Source organism: Aspergillus niger (assembly GCF_000002855.4).
Source record: "Aspergillus niger supercontig An12".
Taxonomy (NCBI): domain Eukaryota; kingdom Fungi; phylum Ascomycota; class Eurotiomycetes; order Eurotiales; family Aspergillaceae; genus Aspergillus; species Aspergillus niger.
In genome coordinates, this window is record NT_166527.1 from 1,150,746 (window position 1) to 1,167,614 (window position 16,869).

A 16,869-nucleotide genomic window follows, 5' to 3' on the forward strand; every position below is an offset into this window, starting at 1 on the left:
CTGCTGTCAGGCCTCCATCAGTATTACGAAGCTGACCGGATCGTCTTGCTTTTCCTTTCCAACAGAAGAACCACGCGTTGGTTTCTCTCTCTTCCTGCCGGAGAAAGCCACTGAAAAACAGAGTCGGTCGAGAACTTGTCTATGTATTCGTCCTGCGTCAGAGATCTCGATCACCACCTGCCGCTCAAGCTGCAATCGTTTCGCTTCACGTCGAAACCTTGTAGTATACATTCGAAGTCCTGTGGCTGAAAGCTAAGGGCTGCCGTATTCGCTGTGTCCATCATTCGACTCAACTAAAAAAAATTCGATCTCAACAACCGCCATCATTCCACCAAAATTAGGAATATTCCACGCATGTCTTGTTTTGTCAAGATATTCCTGGTCCAGAATCCGTCCCGCTTCTTCTTCATATAACCATCTCGCTTAGTCTCTTGAAGATTTCACCAATCAACAAACCGTCATCATGGCCACTGTCAACATTCGTCGGGATGTCTCCGATCCCTTCTACCGTTACAAGATGGAGCGCCTTCAGTCCAAGATTGAGGGCAAGGGCAACGGTATCAAGACCGTCGTCGTCAACCTGAACTCGGTCGCTCAGTCGCTCAGTCGGCCTCCGTCTTACGTGATCAAGTACTTTGGCTTCGAGCTGGGTGCTCAGGCCAACGCCAAGCCCACCGATGATCGCTGGATCATCAACGGTGCCCATGATGCCCCCAAGCTTCAAGACTATCTGGACGGCTTTATTTCCAAGTTCGTGCTGTGCAAGAAATGTAAGAATCCGGAAACGGATGTCATCATCAAGGATGAGAAGATCTTTTTGGACTGCAAGGCCTGTGGACAGCGCTCCGAGGTCGACTCCCGTCTGAAACTGAGCACCTTCATCATCCGCAACGGCGCGCAAGGCAAGGGAGGGAAGAAGGACAAGGCCTCGAAGAAGGCCCGTCGTGATCGAAACAAGGAGAAGAATGACACTGCGAATGGCGACAAGGATGGCAGCCCCGGAGATAGCAACAACTCCGAGAACGGTGATGAGGAGAACGGCGATGTCGCCCTGGAAGCAGGTAGCGATGACGAACTCACTCGCCGTATCAAGGCCGGTGCCAAGGACATCGAGGCTGATGAGATCGATGATGATGAATGGGCTGTTGACGTGTCGGAGGAGGCCGTCAAGGCTCGTGCCAAGGAGCTCCCCGATGATCTCAAGCGCTCCCTCGTTCTCGAGGATGGTGATGACGAGGGTGCTGACGGCCCCTCTGCCTACGACGAGCTTGGCAGCTGGATCCTCAACGCCGCTTCTGAGAAGGGCGGTGTCACCGCTGTTAGTGACGTCGATATCTACATGAAGGCCAAGGAGTACGGCATCGAGAACAAGCACAAGACTGTCGCTGTTTTGGCTCAGACCATCTTCGATGAGAAGATCGCCAAGCAGGTTCCTTCCCGTGCTGCTCTGCTGAAGAAGATGATCACCTCCGAGCGCCACGAGAAGGCCTTCCTCGGTGGAACCGAGCGCTTTGTCGGCAAGGATCACCCTGAGCTCATTAGCCAGGTCCCCGCTGTCTTGCTCAAGTACTATGAGCACGACCTCGTCTCTGAGGAGACCCTCAAGGCGTGGGGTTCCAAGGCTAGCAAGAAGTATGTCGACATCCAGACCAGCAAGAAGGTCCGCAAGGCTGCTGAACCCTTCCTCGAATGGCTTGAGAACGCCGAGAGTGAGGAGGAGAGCGAGGAGGAGAGCGACTAGATCAGCGACTCGGCTTGTCGCAGTCATCTGTCTGCTCAGTAGACAATTTTCGGGACTACTTGGTTTTTGTCGCGTGATTGTTTCGTTTGTTCCAACTGATCTCCGCTCTTTTCGGATGTGACAGTTTCGCTCTGCCTATTGTTTGTTCCAGAAGTTTGAAATAAGCTCATCGAAAAAACATTAGTCCTAGGTAGCTGCCAATAATATCGCTCTGCGTATTTGTGCTAGTAATTGTCATTGTGTTCCCAGTAGATCACGTAAACTTTTGCTCCAAAATCAATAATTATGTATCGCCACTTCCACATCTAACTCCGTCGCTTCGACTTTACCTTGAAGAACAGAAGCCATCAGCATCCCATCTACGAGTCCACCAAGACCAGACATCATAGAGTACACAAGTGGTACTATTGTTTACCTACGATGTCTAACACAACTTCAAACACACATCAACCCAACTACCTAGCTAGCTTCATTTAATTTAAAACGCCACCTCCGCAAACCTCAACCTTGTCCCCGCCATCGACCACCCTTTCAATGTCTCCTCTTCTTCTTCAACCACCTCACAGATCAAAGGAGGTCGAGGTTGCGACTGAATCCTCGTCGTCCTCTTACTCTTCTCCACCACCCTCCTCACCGCCGCCCTCTCCTCCTGGAAAATAAACCACGTTAGATCGGCATTCCACGTCTCCATGGCCTGGATCACATCCTCGACTGAGTCGATTTCCACGCTTAGAGAAGAAGTTGCGGTTGCACCAGCACTTTCTGTTGTTTGAGTCGGCTTGTTATACCGCATCCGAGAGGAGTAATACTCCGGTCCAGCATACCGTACTATCCAAGCAGCCAGGAACTCGCAGATTTTGTCTCCGATGGATAACGGAAGTCGGACGTGCGTGAGGAGCGTGATGAATAGGGGGACCATTGCGCGCCAGAGGGCGTGGTGGGGGGTGAAGGTGCGGGTGCCGTGGGTGCCGGTTGTGGTGAGGGAGAGGGAGGGGACGAATATTGATGTAGATAGGGTAAGGGCGTTGTTTGAGTTGGTCTCTTGTTGGGATTGTTGCTGAGCTCGTCTTTCGATTGCTTTCTCAGCGTCCTGGCGGACTTTATCCCATGCGCGAGTGTAGAGGCGCTCCCAGCGGGGAAACTCGGTTTCAATGCGCGAGGCCATGAAGTCGCCGGCGGTCTTGCACATGGTTTCGATGGCTTTGCAGGCTGTTGTGGTGACGAAGGTTTCTTCTTGGAAGGAGAATTCGGTAGGGGATTGTTTGAGGCTGGTGTTGATGAGTTCAGTGGAACTGCCTGTGGTTGTTGAGGAGGTGGTGAGGGAGGATGGGAAGCTGATTCGGGCGGATACAGCGGGCCATAAGTCGTTGATTAATGGGAGGAAGCTGTTTTCGTGCGCGGCGAGGGTTGGGAACACGTCAATGAGGATGGTGAGGAGGGAGCGTCGGAGGTATGGCGATGGGGAGGAGAGATGGGATGGGATGGATTGAATGATGTGGAGGAGGAGATTGTGTGGTTTGCTTAGAGGCTCCTCGCTGTCTTCGGCTTCGCGGGGTGGGGGGAGTGGTTCATCTGGGTCGTCTTCTTCCTTGAGAAGGTCCTCGATGGTGGTGTTGAAGTCGGGTTCTTGTTGCTTGGGGTTGTCGGATTCCCTTATCCAGGGCTTTTTCGGGTGTGGGATGACTTCGTCTACGTCCCCGAGGTCTTCGGTTAGTTTTGCACGCTTTGCTTTACGGTGGGCGAGGTCCTGGACGAGGGTGGAAATCTGTAGTCTTTCGTATGGCTTCTTGTGGTGGTCAACATTGCCGTCTCTGCCGTTGTCGATTGCTAGGAAGGAAGGACTTTTTGTGCCTTCTTCGACGATGGCGGCGAGAGTCCGGAACATCATCTCGACAAGTTTGGGATAGCCATGGTACATGTCTAGTATGCTGAAGATTGAATCCACCAGGTCGTCGAGGTAAGGAATCAGTCGCACGCCGGACAGTTTAACCATCATTAGGAGAACCTGTGGCGGGTATGGAGAGACGTCGAAGGTGTTCAGCTTTAGGGCCACCGAGTTCACAAGATAGTCGACATTTTCGACTATCATTGTGCTGGCGTCTGCATAATTGCAGGATGTGGTGAGAATGTTGAGGCACGTCATAGCATGCTTCTGGAGACTCGAGTTGCTGGATGCCAATAATTGAAGGACAGGATATAACGCGTCCATTAGCTCTGGGCGGAAGGCTTCTCCGAGTTGCTGGGCCTGAAGAGCAACGGCCTCTAGAGCAAGTGCCTGTACCCGCCAGTCCCTGGACTCGTCGACCAATGGTTCGTTGAGTATAGGCAATGAGACGTAGTACAACTCTTCAATCATGCCAGATCTTGAAAAACGTTGACCCGAAGGTTCAAGTTCATCCGTGGAGATGAAATCATCGAATATAGAGGTGAGCTGCGTATTGCTTTTAAGGAAGGTTAAACCTAGCCAAAGAGGTGCAATGAGAGCATTTCCCCTCTCATGGTGGACTCGATTGATAATCAGACGTGTGATCTCATTGCCAGACTCAGATGCGTTAAGTTTAATAATCATGGATTGCAAATCATTCAGCGTTTGTTGCTGGCTTCTGTGCTCGAGAATGACTGGAGGAAACGATACTGATTTAACCCCTTGATTTAGTACTTCCAGAGTCTGGCCGTTGGAAACGTCAGAGCTGAGAGGCTGAAGAGCGCTTGTCGAATTGTTCAGAGATGCAGCCACACTGTCGCAAATACCAGACGCTAGGCTAGCTGCAAGGAGATCAGAACCAGATTGTACCTGCGACAAAACCTGAAAGGCAGTCGATATTTGCTTAACCGCCCACTGCTTCGCCGTTTCGTCGTTGCTCTGCATGGTCCTGGGGAAGGCAGTGACCCACGTATGAAGAGAGTTCTTCAAAGAGTCAATCACGGCGGGATAAGTGGTGGCATGATGTCTTAGTGCAACGAATGCCTCATTCGGCACCTGGTTTTCATCCACGTTGGACAATACAACAACAGTCTCGACAATGATGGGCAGTGCCTCCTGTAGTGTTTCCTGGCAGTCTTCTACTATCATCAGGCAGAGTTCCAGGAGTGCTGTCTGTACTTCGGGTCGATCATGCCGCCTTATTTGGCTAACATTTGCAAGAGCAAGTTTGATTTGTGTAGTAGTCGCTTTGAGCCAGGATGCGTCAAGCACCATTTGGTCCTCCGCATTTTGGGAAGGAGCTGATTTTTCTGACGTTTTGGCAATTTGATCGTTCAGCACTGTCCTTAGCAGGTAGTTGAAAATCTGTAAACAGACTGATAGAAGCTTATACGACCGCCGGACCTGAGTTGATGGTTTTATGATTTTTGTCAAAGTTGAGACTGTCCGTGGCATTATACTTGCCAGCACTACTCGATCTGTGATACGCTGAAAAAGTGCTTGAAGTGCCTTGGCTGCAGATATGCAGAGTTCGTCTGATCCCTCATCTGCAGCACCTTCGAGCATCAGGTAGACCATCTGATCAACAACAGTGGCGGTGCCGACTTCATGGTAGATAGTCTGCTTAGCGACAGGTCCATCCAGAACATTGAAGATAGCGAGAAGACAGTTGAACCCCGCAATGGCGAGCTCTGGTGACCGAGTCTGTGATGAACTGGTTTCACCTGATTTATTCGGCGTGCCACCCACAATCAAGGTTAGCAGAATGATGAGCTGCTTGCCCATCTGTGGTGATAATTGCCTTCCCCATCCTTTCTCAACAAGGATGCGCAGACACTTGACGGAAAGTTCCAAGCAGTTGACTGGAGACCTTTGGGTTTCGTTGAAGATATGGCATAATGGGAAGAATGCATATTCCGCCAACTTTTCATCTAAGGCTTCTTTACGAGCAAGCTCGTCCAGTACATTGTACACTGGCTGAAGGGCGCGAAAGACATCATTTGGAGTTGCTTGTCGCCCACGGAATCGCAGGCCCACCGAGCTGAGCTCAACGCATGGCGGTTTAAGCTTCTATTTATTAGCAAGCAGCTTGTTTCCATGGAGTACATTTCGTACCTTGGTGAAAGCTTCCTGTCTAGAGATCTCCATTGACGTGATTAGAGATGCTATTGAATTAGGCGTGCATTCAATCCCTTAACAGCCATCTGATATGCAACACAGGTATGGAAGATGCACGAGTTCGGGCCAAATGCTGGAAATCCGAAGATGGGAGATGCTGCCTTACAGACCAGGCCATTATCGATAGTCTCTTACCGCCGCCACCCCGCATTCTGCCAGATATTAAAGGCGGTGTGCTGTGAATGTTTGCAATGTTTGACTGAACCACTTTGCTGCGTGTTCAGCAGATCACATCGGACTCGATTCTTCAGCAAGATTTTACTCCTATTCAGGTATTTTTTTTATGAGAGTCCGTGAATTCTCTTTCTGCCTTTGGATTTAGCTTCACGTGGGGGCTGGTTTTCCCTCCTGTCTTCAATCACGTGACCTTAATGGATCTCGCGTCACGTCACGTCGCGTTCCCGTTTAAGCCATGGAAGGCTCCGTGAAGGCAGCAGTAGATGTCGACCTTGGGTGCCTGATTTTTCGAACTCGACACTCGTGCATATAAATCGCTGCACTGCCATTTTAGGATGAAGGACGTTTGAGATAACGTCTATGCCCGCTACTCGCCCTTCCGCGTTTCTTGCGCCACTGTTACAATTCCCTTGCAGGAGACCTGCTCCGGCGCAGTTTGAGTCGCCTTTCTACAGTCGCAACTTGACCTTGTCACAGATAGGCTCGCCATTATTTAGGTCGCAAACAAGGCATTTTGGAGTCTATCAGCAGCTCAGAAGGAACTATAGCGGCATTGGATCAAGCGCAGCGCGATCGTCGCTCATAATGGCAGATTCAAGGAGCAGGAAGCAAGCTACCCTGGGGTATGTTCGGGATTCCCAGTTGACTCTTGGGTGCGTCTGTAACTGGACCTCGGATGCATCTGGAAGTCCTATTCGTTTGGATGCTAACACCGGCTCAATTAATAGGCGATTTTTCGGCTCGAACTCAGACCCCAAAGAAGCTCCCAAGAAGCAGACTACGCTATCATTTTCGAACAAGAAGAGCAAGTCTGCCAAAAAAGATAGTGAATCGGAAACGGCGCAAGATCCGGAACCCGTCAATGGACATGGAACTAGTGGAGATGCGAATGGTGGTGCTGACACGGTAGACTCAGCCATCAAGTCGAAGCAAGAGGCTGTCAAGGCAGACGAGCCTGTCGATCAGAACAAATTGAAGAGAGAAAACAGCAGTGAGGATGAAGATAGTGATGTCCAGCCTGTCAGCAAGCGCCGCCGCAAGACATCCCGAGGGGACGAAGCTTCCTCCTCTCCCAAACGAAAATCCCCATCACCTAAAAGCCCCAAGAAGCGGTCGCAGTCAAGAGAGCGCTCGCCGCCAGCTGTCATCGAGAAGGCATCAGGCGAGAAAACACCGCAAAAAGAATTGAGCGTCTCGGATGACGAAGTTGCAGAAGAGGAGGCACAGTCTGCCAGTGAGGACGAAGAGAAGCCCGAGGTGAAGAAGAAAAAGATTGAGAAGGCTCAGGCTACGTTGAAGGCTGCTGGAAATGAGCCTTATCCGGATTGGAAAGCTGGCGACCCAGTTCCGTATGCCGCGCTCTGCACGACCTTTTCCCTTATCGAGATGACCACGAAGCGATTAGTGATCTTGGCTCATTGCTCTCTGTTCCTTCGCCAAGTATTGCGACTCACACCCCAAGATCTTCTCCCTACTGTTCAACTTATGATCAACAAGCTGGCCGCGGATTATGCTGGAATTGAACTGGGCATTGGCGAGTCTTTGATTATGAAGGCTATTGGCGAGAGTACCGGACGTAGTCTGGCAGTGATTAAGACAGACCAACATGAAATCGGAGATCTTGGCTTGGTGGCCGCCAAGAGTCGGTCTAACCAGCCAACTATGTTCAAGCCGAAGCCATTGACTGTTCGCGGAGTGCACGAAGGTCTCCTTGGTATTGCCAAGGTCCAGGGCCATGGTTCCCAGGATAAGAAGATTTCCGGTATCAAAAAGCTGCTGTCGGCAGCCGACGCAGCAACAGCAGGTAAAGGAAGCAAAGGCATTGATATCACCAAGGACAAAGGCGGACCTAGTGAAGCCAAGTACATTGTTCGATTCTTAGAAGGAAAGCTCAGACTTGGACTGGCTGAAAAGACCGTGCTTGTTGCCCTTGCCCAAGCTGTCGTCGCACACGAGGCCGCTATGGAGGGCCACAAGACTCCCTCTGCCGAGAAATTGGCCGAAGGTGAGGCCATTCTGAAGACTGTTTACAGCGAACTGCCGGCGTATGAAGTGATTATACCAGCCATCCTCGAGCATGGCCTCTCCAACTTGCCAAAGGTTTGCAAGCTGCAGCCGGGTATTCCCCTCAAACCCATGCTTGCCAAACCCACCAAGTCCATCACTGAAGTGCTTGACCGGTTTGAAGGAAAGGAGTTCACCTGCGAGTACAAGTATGACGGGGAACGAGCACAAATCCACTACGTCGCTCCTGACTCGATCCATCAATATCCGGGTGCGACAGCCACCTTGAAGAAAGATGCCAAGGGTCTCAGTGCGATCTTTTCGCGTAATTCTGAAGACCTATCGAAGAAATACCCTGACGTTCTAGCCAAGCTTGATGGCTGGATCAAAGAGGGCGTTCAAAGCTTTGTACTAGACTGCGAGACTGTTGCTTGGGATACGGAGAACAAGAAGGTTCTGCCATTCCAACAACTCATGACTCGCAAGAGGAAGGATGTCAAAGCGGAAGATGTCAAGGTCAAGGTTTGCATATTCGCCTTTGACCTTCTATTCCTGAATGGCGAGGTAAGTTGTACGTAGCAGCTGCGTTTCTACTTTGCTGACGGTCAGGGTAGCCTACAGTTAAGAAGTCCCTACGAGAACGCCGTGAGCTGTTACATGAATCCTTTCAGGTGACTGAAGGAGAATTCCAGTTCGCTCAGTACGGCAACACCAACGTACTGGATGAAATCCAGACTTTACTTGATGACAGTGTGAAGGCATCGTGTGAAGGTCTGATGGTCAAAATGTTGGACACGGAGGAAAGTGGCTACGAGCCTAGTAAACGAAGTCGGAATTGGCTCAAGGTAAGCTTCACTTGATAGAATCGACGATCTGTCTACTGACAACGGACTAGGTCAAGAAGGACTACCTCAGTGGGGTTGGTGACTCTCTCGATCTTGTTGTACTAGGTGCCTATCATGGCCGAGGCAAGCGCACATCAGTCTACGGTGCGTTCCTTTTGGCTGCGTACAACTCGAGTACACAAACATATGAGACGATCTGCAACATCGGCACAGGATTCTCGGAAGCGGTCCTGGAAGAGTTCTACAATGCACTCTCCCCTTTGACGATTGATCGGCCCAAGCCCTTCTACTCCCATTCAAACGTACCCAAGGACCAGCCCGATGTATGGTTCGAACCGCGGTTAGTGTGGGAGGTCAAGACTGCGGATCTGACGCTCAGTCCTCGATACAAGGCAGCGGCAGATGAATTTATGGGAACGACTGGGGGAGGAAAGGGCGTATCTCTTCGCTTTCCCCGATTCATCAAGTCCCGAGACGATAAGAAGCCCGAGCAGGCAACGACCACGCGGGCCGTGGCGGAGATGTACCGCAAGCAAGAAGCGGTCCAGAAGGAGAATGCTGGCAAGGGAGGAGTGGATGATGATTTCGAGTACTGAGGCGCGGGGTTCCTGCATGTCTTTCATGGTTGGGAGGTATATGTACATGTAATGCCGTTGGGTTCTGGATACCCACAATAAAGTGTTTCTACTATTACTTTTGCATTGTTAGACTTTGAAGGCTGCTCTGTAAGGGTCCATTCCGTTGGAGTCAAACAACCGTCTGTCCGCGGGCATATGTCTCAGTCTGAGGTGAGAACTGCAATATACACTCCAAGCTTTCTCAATCTGATGCACAGATTGCAAACATCTCCCTTGCTGTGTGGTAAAGTCTCCCTTTCTCGGTGAACCTTCTTCGGGGTCGCAACTGATTCCATTGACCCTCACCATCTGTCGAATTGTTCCCGAAAGCTCGCGTCCAAATAGGCTTTACGGACGCCACAGCTGCTCGAGGCCATCTCCAAGGGGGAATGAACAATGGAATGGTAAGCCGCTAAGAAAGGGGAACTGTCGGTTCTGGTCGATTGGCAGGGTCAGGGCAGTGCTTGGGCTGTTCCTCTGGCCCTCCCTTGCTTCAAGCTGGCCCCGATTTGGCAGCTCGTGAAGCTCACCAGACATTCAGCCAGCCAGATGACTGGCACCTTTCCGCTGGGCATAAATTGGCCCTGGCAGCCATGTCATGCCAATCTTGGCTCCAGGACCAGTCATTCCTTTTCTTGTTCCTGTCAAACAGATCAAGTCCTCGAGGATGGGAGCTCTTCAGTGGCTGTCCATCACGGCTGCTGCGGCCTCCGCAGTGTCAGCCTTGACCCCGGAGTAAGTATCTCCAATCATTTGGAACTGGCCCATATTGTGCATAGCTAACCAGCTTACCTGCATAGGCAGATGATCGGTGCCCCACGGAGAACCGAAGTTATACCAAACCCCTCCGGTGTATGCCCATTGCCAGGTCCAGCCTTACAAAGAAGCGTCGTCTGCTGACACGAGAAGGACACCGGTCTATTCTCGACCTCCCAATGGTCGTTTGACACTCATTCTGAGAGCACCTGGTGGAGCTTGATCGACCTCCAATCGGGCAAGACCACCACTCTCACCGATGATAGCGATATCGAGGAGATCATCTGGCTTGGCTCTGACAATTCTACGCTCCTCTACATCAACAGCACCAACGCGCAGGTTCCCGGTGGCGTGGAGCTGTGGATTGCGGACTCTTCTGACTTTGCAAATGCGTTGGTTCAGGCCTTTAACGATGCCTCTGCAGACTAGTGCTAATCCTACTTGGTGCAGTTACAAGGCAGCCTCTCTCTCCGCCGGTTTTCTCGGCATCAAATCAACCGTGACAGATTCCGGCGACGTGCATTTCATCCTTCGTGGAAAGTCCTATCCCAACGGAACGGCATACAATGATCAGCTCGCCGAGACCTATCCCAGTACAGCCCGCATCTACGACAGCATCTTTGTGCGGCACTGGGACACTTACCTGACCACCGCCTCCCACGCTGTATTCTCCGGTACCCTGCAAAGCTCGACCAGCGACGACGGCAATGTTCAATATACCTCTTCAGGGGGATTGACCAACCTGGTTAACCCAGTCAAGGGTGCCGAAAGCCCATTCCCTCCTTTTGGAGGCAACGACGACTATGACCTCTCGCCTGACGGCAAATGGGTTACCTTCAAGAGCAAAGCGCCAGAGCTGCCTCTTGCTAACAACACGGCTGCCTATGTCTATCTCGTCCCACACGACGGCTCTGCGACTGCCTTTGCCGTCAACGGCCCTGATAGTCCTGCAACCCCGGAGGGAGTTGAAGGAGAATCCAACAATCCCGTGTTCTCCCCTGATAGCGACAAAATAGCGTACTTCCAAATGGCTACTAATACATACGAGTCGGACCGCAACGTGCTATACGTATACTCCATCGCCGATGACACCATCACTCCCCTTGCAAAGGACTGGGACCGATCGCCTAGCTCCGTGACATGGGTCGATGGAGACAACCTCGTCGTGGCAAGCCAAGATCTAGGACGAACCAGACTTTTCGCCATCCCAGGCGATGCAGGGGACGACTTCAAGCCCACGAACTTCACCGACGGCGGCTCCGTGTCGGCTCAATACGTCCTATCCAACTCTACCCTCCTCGTCACGTCCAGCGCCTTCTGGACAAGCTGGAGCGTCTACACCGCCAGCCCTGACGAGGGCGTGATCAACACACTGGCCTCAGCCAACGAGATCGACCCCGAGCTTAGCGGCCTTAGTTCCTCCGACTTTGAAGAGTTCTACTTTGACGGCAACTGGACTACCGTAAGTCTATCCCTCCTTGCCCCCACCACCACATCACAAACATACTAAACTCACCGCAGCTCCAAGGATGGATCACCTACCCCCAAGACTTCGACTCATCCAAGAAATACCCCCTCGCCTTCCTCATCCACGGCGGCCCCGAAGACGCCTGGGCGGATGAATGGAACCTGAAATGGCACTCCAAGGTCTTCGCCGACCAGGGATACGTCGTCGTCCAGCCAAACCCCACAGGAAGCACCGGGTTCGGCCAGCAGCTCACAGACGCTATCCAACTTAACTGGAGTACGCCATTCCCTATCCCCAAACTCCCCTCTTAAACATACAGCTAACAAATGAAATAACAGCCGGCGCCGCCTACGACGACCTAACCAAAGCCTGGCAATACGTGCACGATACCTACGACTTCATCGACACGGACAACGGCGTCGCCGCGGGTCCCAGCTTCGGCGCGTTCATGATCACCTGGATCCAGGGCGATGACTTTGGACGCAAGTTCAAGGCGCTGGTTAGCCATGATGGTCCGTTCATTGGCGATGCGTGGGTCGAGACGGATGAGTTATGGTTTGTTGAGCATGAGGTGAGTGGACCAAGCCAAACCCCCCTTTTCTCCCCTTACACCATTACCCCTATACAAATATGATGATTCTGACCGTGTATAGTTCAACGGCACCTTCTGGCAAGCGCGCGACGCATTCCACAACACGGATCCATCCGGCCCCAGCCGCGTCCTCGCATACAGCACCCCCCAGCTCGTCATCCACAGTGACAAGGATTATCGCATACCTGTGGCAAATGGGATTGGACTGTTTAATACGCTGCAGGAGAGGGGCGTGCCCAGTCGGTTTTTGAATTTCCCGGATGAGGATCATTGGTATGTTCATACCCTTTTCTTCCCCCTTTTTTCTCCCATGATTATGGGTGTTGTGGATGCTGATGTAGCTATGTGTGTGTTTAGGGTCACCGGGCAAGAAAACAGCCTCGTCTGGTATCAGCAGGTGCTGGGATGGATTAATCGGTATTCTGGGGTGGGAGGGTCGAATCCTGATGCGATTGCTTTGGAGGATACGGTGAATCCGGTGGTGGATTTGAATCCTTGATCATTCCCTGTTGCTCGTTACTACTAGTCAGTTATGATCATGTTCTGGCTGGGTCCCAGGATAGATGGACGGTTATTACTGGTCGTTATATTCTGTTTGCAGTGGTTACTAGTTGGTAGATCAGTTACGAGATGATGTATGAGACGACAGAAAGACTTATGCTTATGTTGGGAGCTGCTTCATTTGTATATCAATTTATTCTTGTAGTGATTGATAACTAACTACTGTCTGACTGTCTGTCAACCGCTATACTAACATTATACCAACCAACCAACCAATCAAATCAATTTCTGGTTCTTTCTTCTCTTCTGTTTCTTCACCTCGCAACTAGACCAATTCATCAAGGACAGGGCAGGACAGGATCTGGTATCTGAACGGAACAACCGAAGGAAAAACAAATCATACACAAGCTTTTGTACAATCAAACCATAAGAATCAGTACAGCTTTCTCTTTCAGCCTTTCCAAATGAGAGGAAGGACAGAGAAAATACAAAGATGATACCCTAGAAACGAAACGGATTCACTCGTTCAGATAGATCACTTCGTCGGAACAATTTATACCCAGAATTCGAAGAAACCTCACAGCTCTCCTCCGTGAGGAGCGTCGTCAAGGTCTCCATCTTTAGCCAAGAATCCGGCTTGGCGAGCCCGGAGACCAAAGTTGACCATGACGATAACCACCAGTCCGAGACCGACGACGGTCGGTCCCCATTTTTCGTAGTATACGCGCTTGACGTCACGACGCTTGCGGATCTTGTCCACACGCCAGACGTACAGCATGAGACTGTATAGAAGGGCGACCGCAGCCAGCACGGTGAAGGCCCAAGAAGACCCGAAAGTGATGTAGTCATCTCCAAAGTTCAACAGTGTAGCCGCAATTGTAGCAAGGAGGATGGAAAATTCCAGCCACGAGAGAAAGGTGCGTTCTGCGGCAAAGTAGACCTTCGGCTCGACACGGACGGGGACGTGGATGCCTGTGATTGTTAGGGGTTTGTGGTCAAAATACAAAAAAATGTGGGATTGACTTACGTTTGCCCTTGGGAGCTTGAAAGCGCTTCACCGTGCGCTTGTTGCCCATGACGGTAATTCCGTTCTGTTCCGGGGCCGGCATGCTGGTCGGACGGGGGCGAGGGATGAGTGCTGTTAAGCAGTGTACCATGGCATTTCCTGCGTTGTGGGCGTAGTACTTTGCCAACTGCTTGTAGTAGTATGTCCCACCCACACGGCGCGCTTCCTCCAGTTCGTCCGAATCCACGGATTCTGCATCCGAATCGTATAACGGGTAATCCTCATCTCCTGGAAGCGGTTGAGCGGCGATTCGCTCCTCTATATCCAAAGCATTTCCATCGGTATCGGCAAACAGGGCTTCTTGATCGGCAGTCGTGGCTTCAGCCCGGTTCGTGTCTTCAGCCCAGCGTGCTTCATTCGACTCGTCCTCGTCTGACTCGTCATCCTCGGGTGTTTCAGTGGTGGACAAGGGTGCGCTGGCCGGAGGCCGCTGGATGCCAAACTTGCGTGTAGCCGGCTTGCGAATGTCGACGTCCATCTGCGGCATCCAGAAGGGAAGAAGATTGATGCGATCGGGGAAGAGGGTGGCCGTGCCGTGGATGAATTTACTGTATTTGGGCACCGCCTCGACCAGGTGACTGGCCGTCAAATCTCTGATCCATTGCGGTGGCTCTTGGCCCGCTTGCGTCTGAAGCTTGACTTCCAACACGGCATAAGGAAAGCGTTCCACATCCTCTGGAGGGAGCTGGGGAAAAGGCCAATCCACGCCAATATCCATCCGCCGCCAATTGTCTCCCGCCCGGCTGCGACCATCAAGGTTGTCTTCCCTGGTCATCGTCAACTCCGTGTCTAGGGATATACGCACGCGAGCGTCTCCGGGAAGCTGAAAGGCAGTTCGGTGGTAGAAAGATCGGGTCACGGGGACCAGTTTTCGCGTGATGACTCGGTACTGGATTTCACGCGCGAGTTGCTCCAAGTTGTCGATTTCCTCTTCGCTCTTCTTACCTTCCCGGCGCATCTTCTCGAAGATGCTCTCTACGGTCATGCGACCGGAGAGATAGGCATTGACGTGCTTCTCCTTGAGAGAGAAACGCGCCTTGACAGACTTCTCTCCCGTCCAGTCCTCGCGATGGGTCTTCCGCTCCACGAAGATCTGGTCACTTTCCATGCCACCATACCAGCGCAGTCGGATGGCTTCCGCTCCCTCAGTTTTCTTCAAGCGACCTTGGTAGAGCTCCCAGGTATCGGTGTTATCGTAGTAGATGGACGAGATGGCGGCATCCTTTTCCTCGAATTCTTTCCTAGGGTTGAAGACCAGCACGGGAAGGTGCTGCTCCAATCAGCAAGGACCTTGAAGGATATGACAGGTGTTATCGGACATACCTTGAGGATGATGAGCTTCAGCTCGGTGATGTTGTCAGGGTGAACCCAGTACTTGGTCGTCTGGCGGACAAAGTTCTGCTGACTGCCTCCGGCGGACGAATCACCCTTGACAGGGTTACCTTTGGTACGGACAAGATCATAAAGCTTCGAAAGCTTAACGACGAGCGCATCGTAATTGTCATTGAAAAACGGCTTCGCATTCAGTCGTGCAGCAAAGACTGGCCGCAGGTGCCACCCAGTTTGTTTCTAAGAACAGAATAATTAGTACCGAGGTTGCGTTTCGGGCAGCGCATGAAAATTAAAGCGTACATCGTGTTTTTTGATGATTTTCTGAAAGCCTGTGTAGTTCAGTTGGGTGAACTTTGCCAGATCGTGGACGTCGGCGATGATGTCACTCAAGACCTGCTCGAGCAACAAGAAGTCTTCGTCGGAAGGGGGTCTCCGGCTGGAACGCGAATTTGAGGCGCTGTCTGAGCGAGAGCTGGAGGAATTATCCAAACGGGCAACCACATCGTTGACTTCTGTCTCGCTGGCTTGGATGCGACGAGCGATCTCGGCGCTCTTGATTCGCTGGAAGTTGAAGACCTTGTCCAATTCGCTCTCCAGCAGGGTCACGAAGTGCTTCTCATCGTCCTCCGACCAGGCCTGGCGGTCGGGCCTCGCGTTCTCGGGCGTAGGTTCGGTGACATAGCCGGTTTTGAGAGCCTTCTTCAGATCCTCGTATGCAATGTAGTACCAGTAGTACTCTTTGATCATAGAAGATCGGAGGTGCTCCCCGAACCTAGACAAGGGACGAACCGGTCAGCTAGGCGATCCAATCAGATCGAAGGTTTGGGAATTTGCTACACACCTCATAGTGAATAAGTCAATTGACTAAGCTCTTGGGATAGGAATAGGAGGAGGCAAGTAGGGTGTGAGTCAGGGGCGATAACGATTTGGAGGATAAATGGGGAGAGCTGGTTAGAGGTCGGAGGAAAAGATCATGATTGACGGTAGAGCAGGTCGTGAGAAAGAGAGAGCGAGCAGAAAAAAGAAAGCTGAGAGAGGAGGGGGGCCGAAAAAAAAGTAAAAAAACTCGAAGGAGAGTAGCAAAGGAAAAGGACCTAATGTGGTCGAAATGATGCTAATTACTAGACGAAGGCGCAGGGAGCCAGCAGTGGAGACGGACAAGAGCGTCGACTATGTACAAGAGCCGGTCGAAGCTCATGATGCTTGCTAGAGGCCCGTCCCAGGATGGCGGAGACCTCAGGCCCGGTCGACGTCAACCCGTGACTCGTGCCGATAACGCTATCGGCCAAAAGATTGGCCCTTGCTTTTCTGGTCTGGTGTACCGGTAATACCGAGCTGCGGTTCCAGTCCCGTGCCATTACCATTGGGCTAGATCATTTTGCCTAGGTAAAACCGCATGTCAAAAGAAGGTGCAAATGGAGGACAAGACACGCCCCAATGCCACGGGGAATCGGGGAGAATGACAGACATGCTCCAGTTTGCATGGAGAGGACCCTAAAAACTGCTCTAAATCATAGCTCGTCGGGGAGCCGTTGCTTGATGCATTCTCAGCCACTCGATTGCGCAGGTGCTGCTCTACCTCACCACCGCTTTCCCGCTTCGGGACTAGCTCGGTGACCTGCCTATCGATACGAGGCCATCCTCTTTCACCATTTCCATCCCACGTTA

The 16,869-nt window shown here is 51.7% G+C and overlaps 5 protein-coding genes across 5 annotated transcripts; 3 read left to right on the forward strand and 2 right to left on the reverse strand.

The window, feature by feature from the left end:
- Window positions 1-463: 463 nt before the first annotated feature.
- Window positions 464-1,741, forward strand: An12g04670 (uncharacterized protein; the record flags this gene model as incomplete). The annotated part of the gene is made up of 1 exon (XM_001395500.3): window positions 464-1,741. The coding sequence occupies one exon, from the start codon at window positions 464-466 to the stop codon at window positions 1,739-1,741; it is 1,278 nt and encodes a 425-aa protein (XP_001395537.1).
- A 478-nt stretch (window positions 1,742-2,219) lies between these two features.
- An12g04680 (uncharacterized protein) lies at window positions 2,220-5,813 on the reverse strand (the record flags this gene model as incomplete). Its single annotated transcript, XM_059750863.1, has 2 exons — window positions 2,220-5,735; window positions 5,781-5,813. 2 exons carry the CDS (start codon window positions 5,811-5,813, stop codon window positions 2,220-2,222), a joined length of 3,549 nt encoding a protein of 1,182 aa, XP_059606432.1.
- Window positions 5,814-6,605: 792 nt separating this feature from the next.
- Window positions 6,606-9,465, forward strand: An12g04690 (uncharacterized protein; the record flags this gene model as incomplete). Its single annotated transcript, XM_059750864.1, has 5 exons — window positions 6,606-7,824; window positions 7,879-8,264; window positions 8,316-8,588; window positions 8,639-8,869; window positions 8,920-9,465. The coding sequence occupies 5 exons, from the start codon at window positions 6,606-6,608 to the stop codon at window positions 9,463-9,465; spliced, it is 2,655 nt and encodes an 884-aa protein (XP_059606433.1).
- Window positions 9,466-10,153: 688 nt separating this feature from the next.
- An12g04700 (uncharacterized protein) lies at window positions 10,154-12,801 on the forward strand (the record flags this gene model as incomplete). Its single annotated transcript, XM_001395503.1, has 8 exons — window positions 10,154-10,221; window positions 10,287-10,338; window positions 10,396-10,634; window positions 10,693-11,704; window positions 11,764-11,986; window positions 12,049-12,281; window positions 12,364-12,575; window positions 12,660-12,801. 8 exons carry the CDS (start codon window positions 10,154-10,156, stop codon window positions 12,799-12,801), a joined length of 2,181 nt encoding a protein of 726 aa, XP_001395540.1.
- A 579-nt stretch (window positions 12,802-13,380) lies between these two features.
- An12g04710 (uncharacterized protein) lies at window positions 13,381-16,047 on the reverse strand (the record flags this gene model as incomplete). Its single annotated transcript, XM_001395504.3, has 5 exons — window positions 13,381-13,775; window positions 13,831-15,139; window positions 15,193-15,438; window positions 15,502-15,973; window positions 16,043-16,047. The coding sequence occupies 5 exons, from the start codon at window positions 16,045-16,047 to the stop codon at window positions 13,381-13,383; spliced, it is 2,427 nt and encodes an 808-aa protein (XP_001395541.1).
- Window positions 16,048-16,869: the final 822 nt, after the last annotated feature.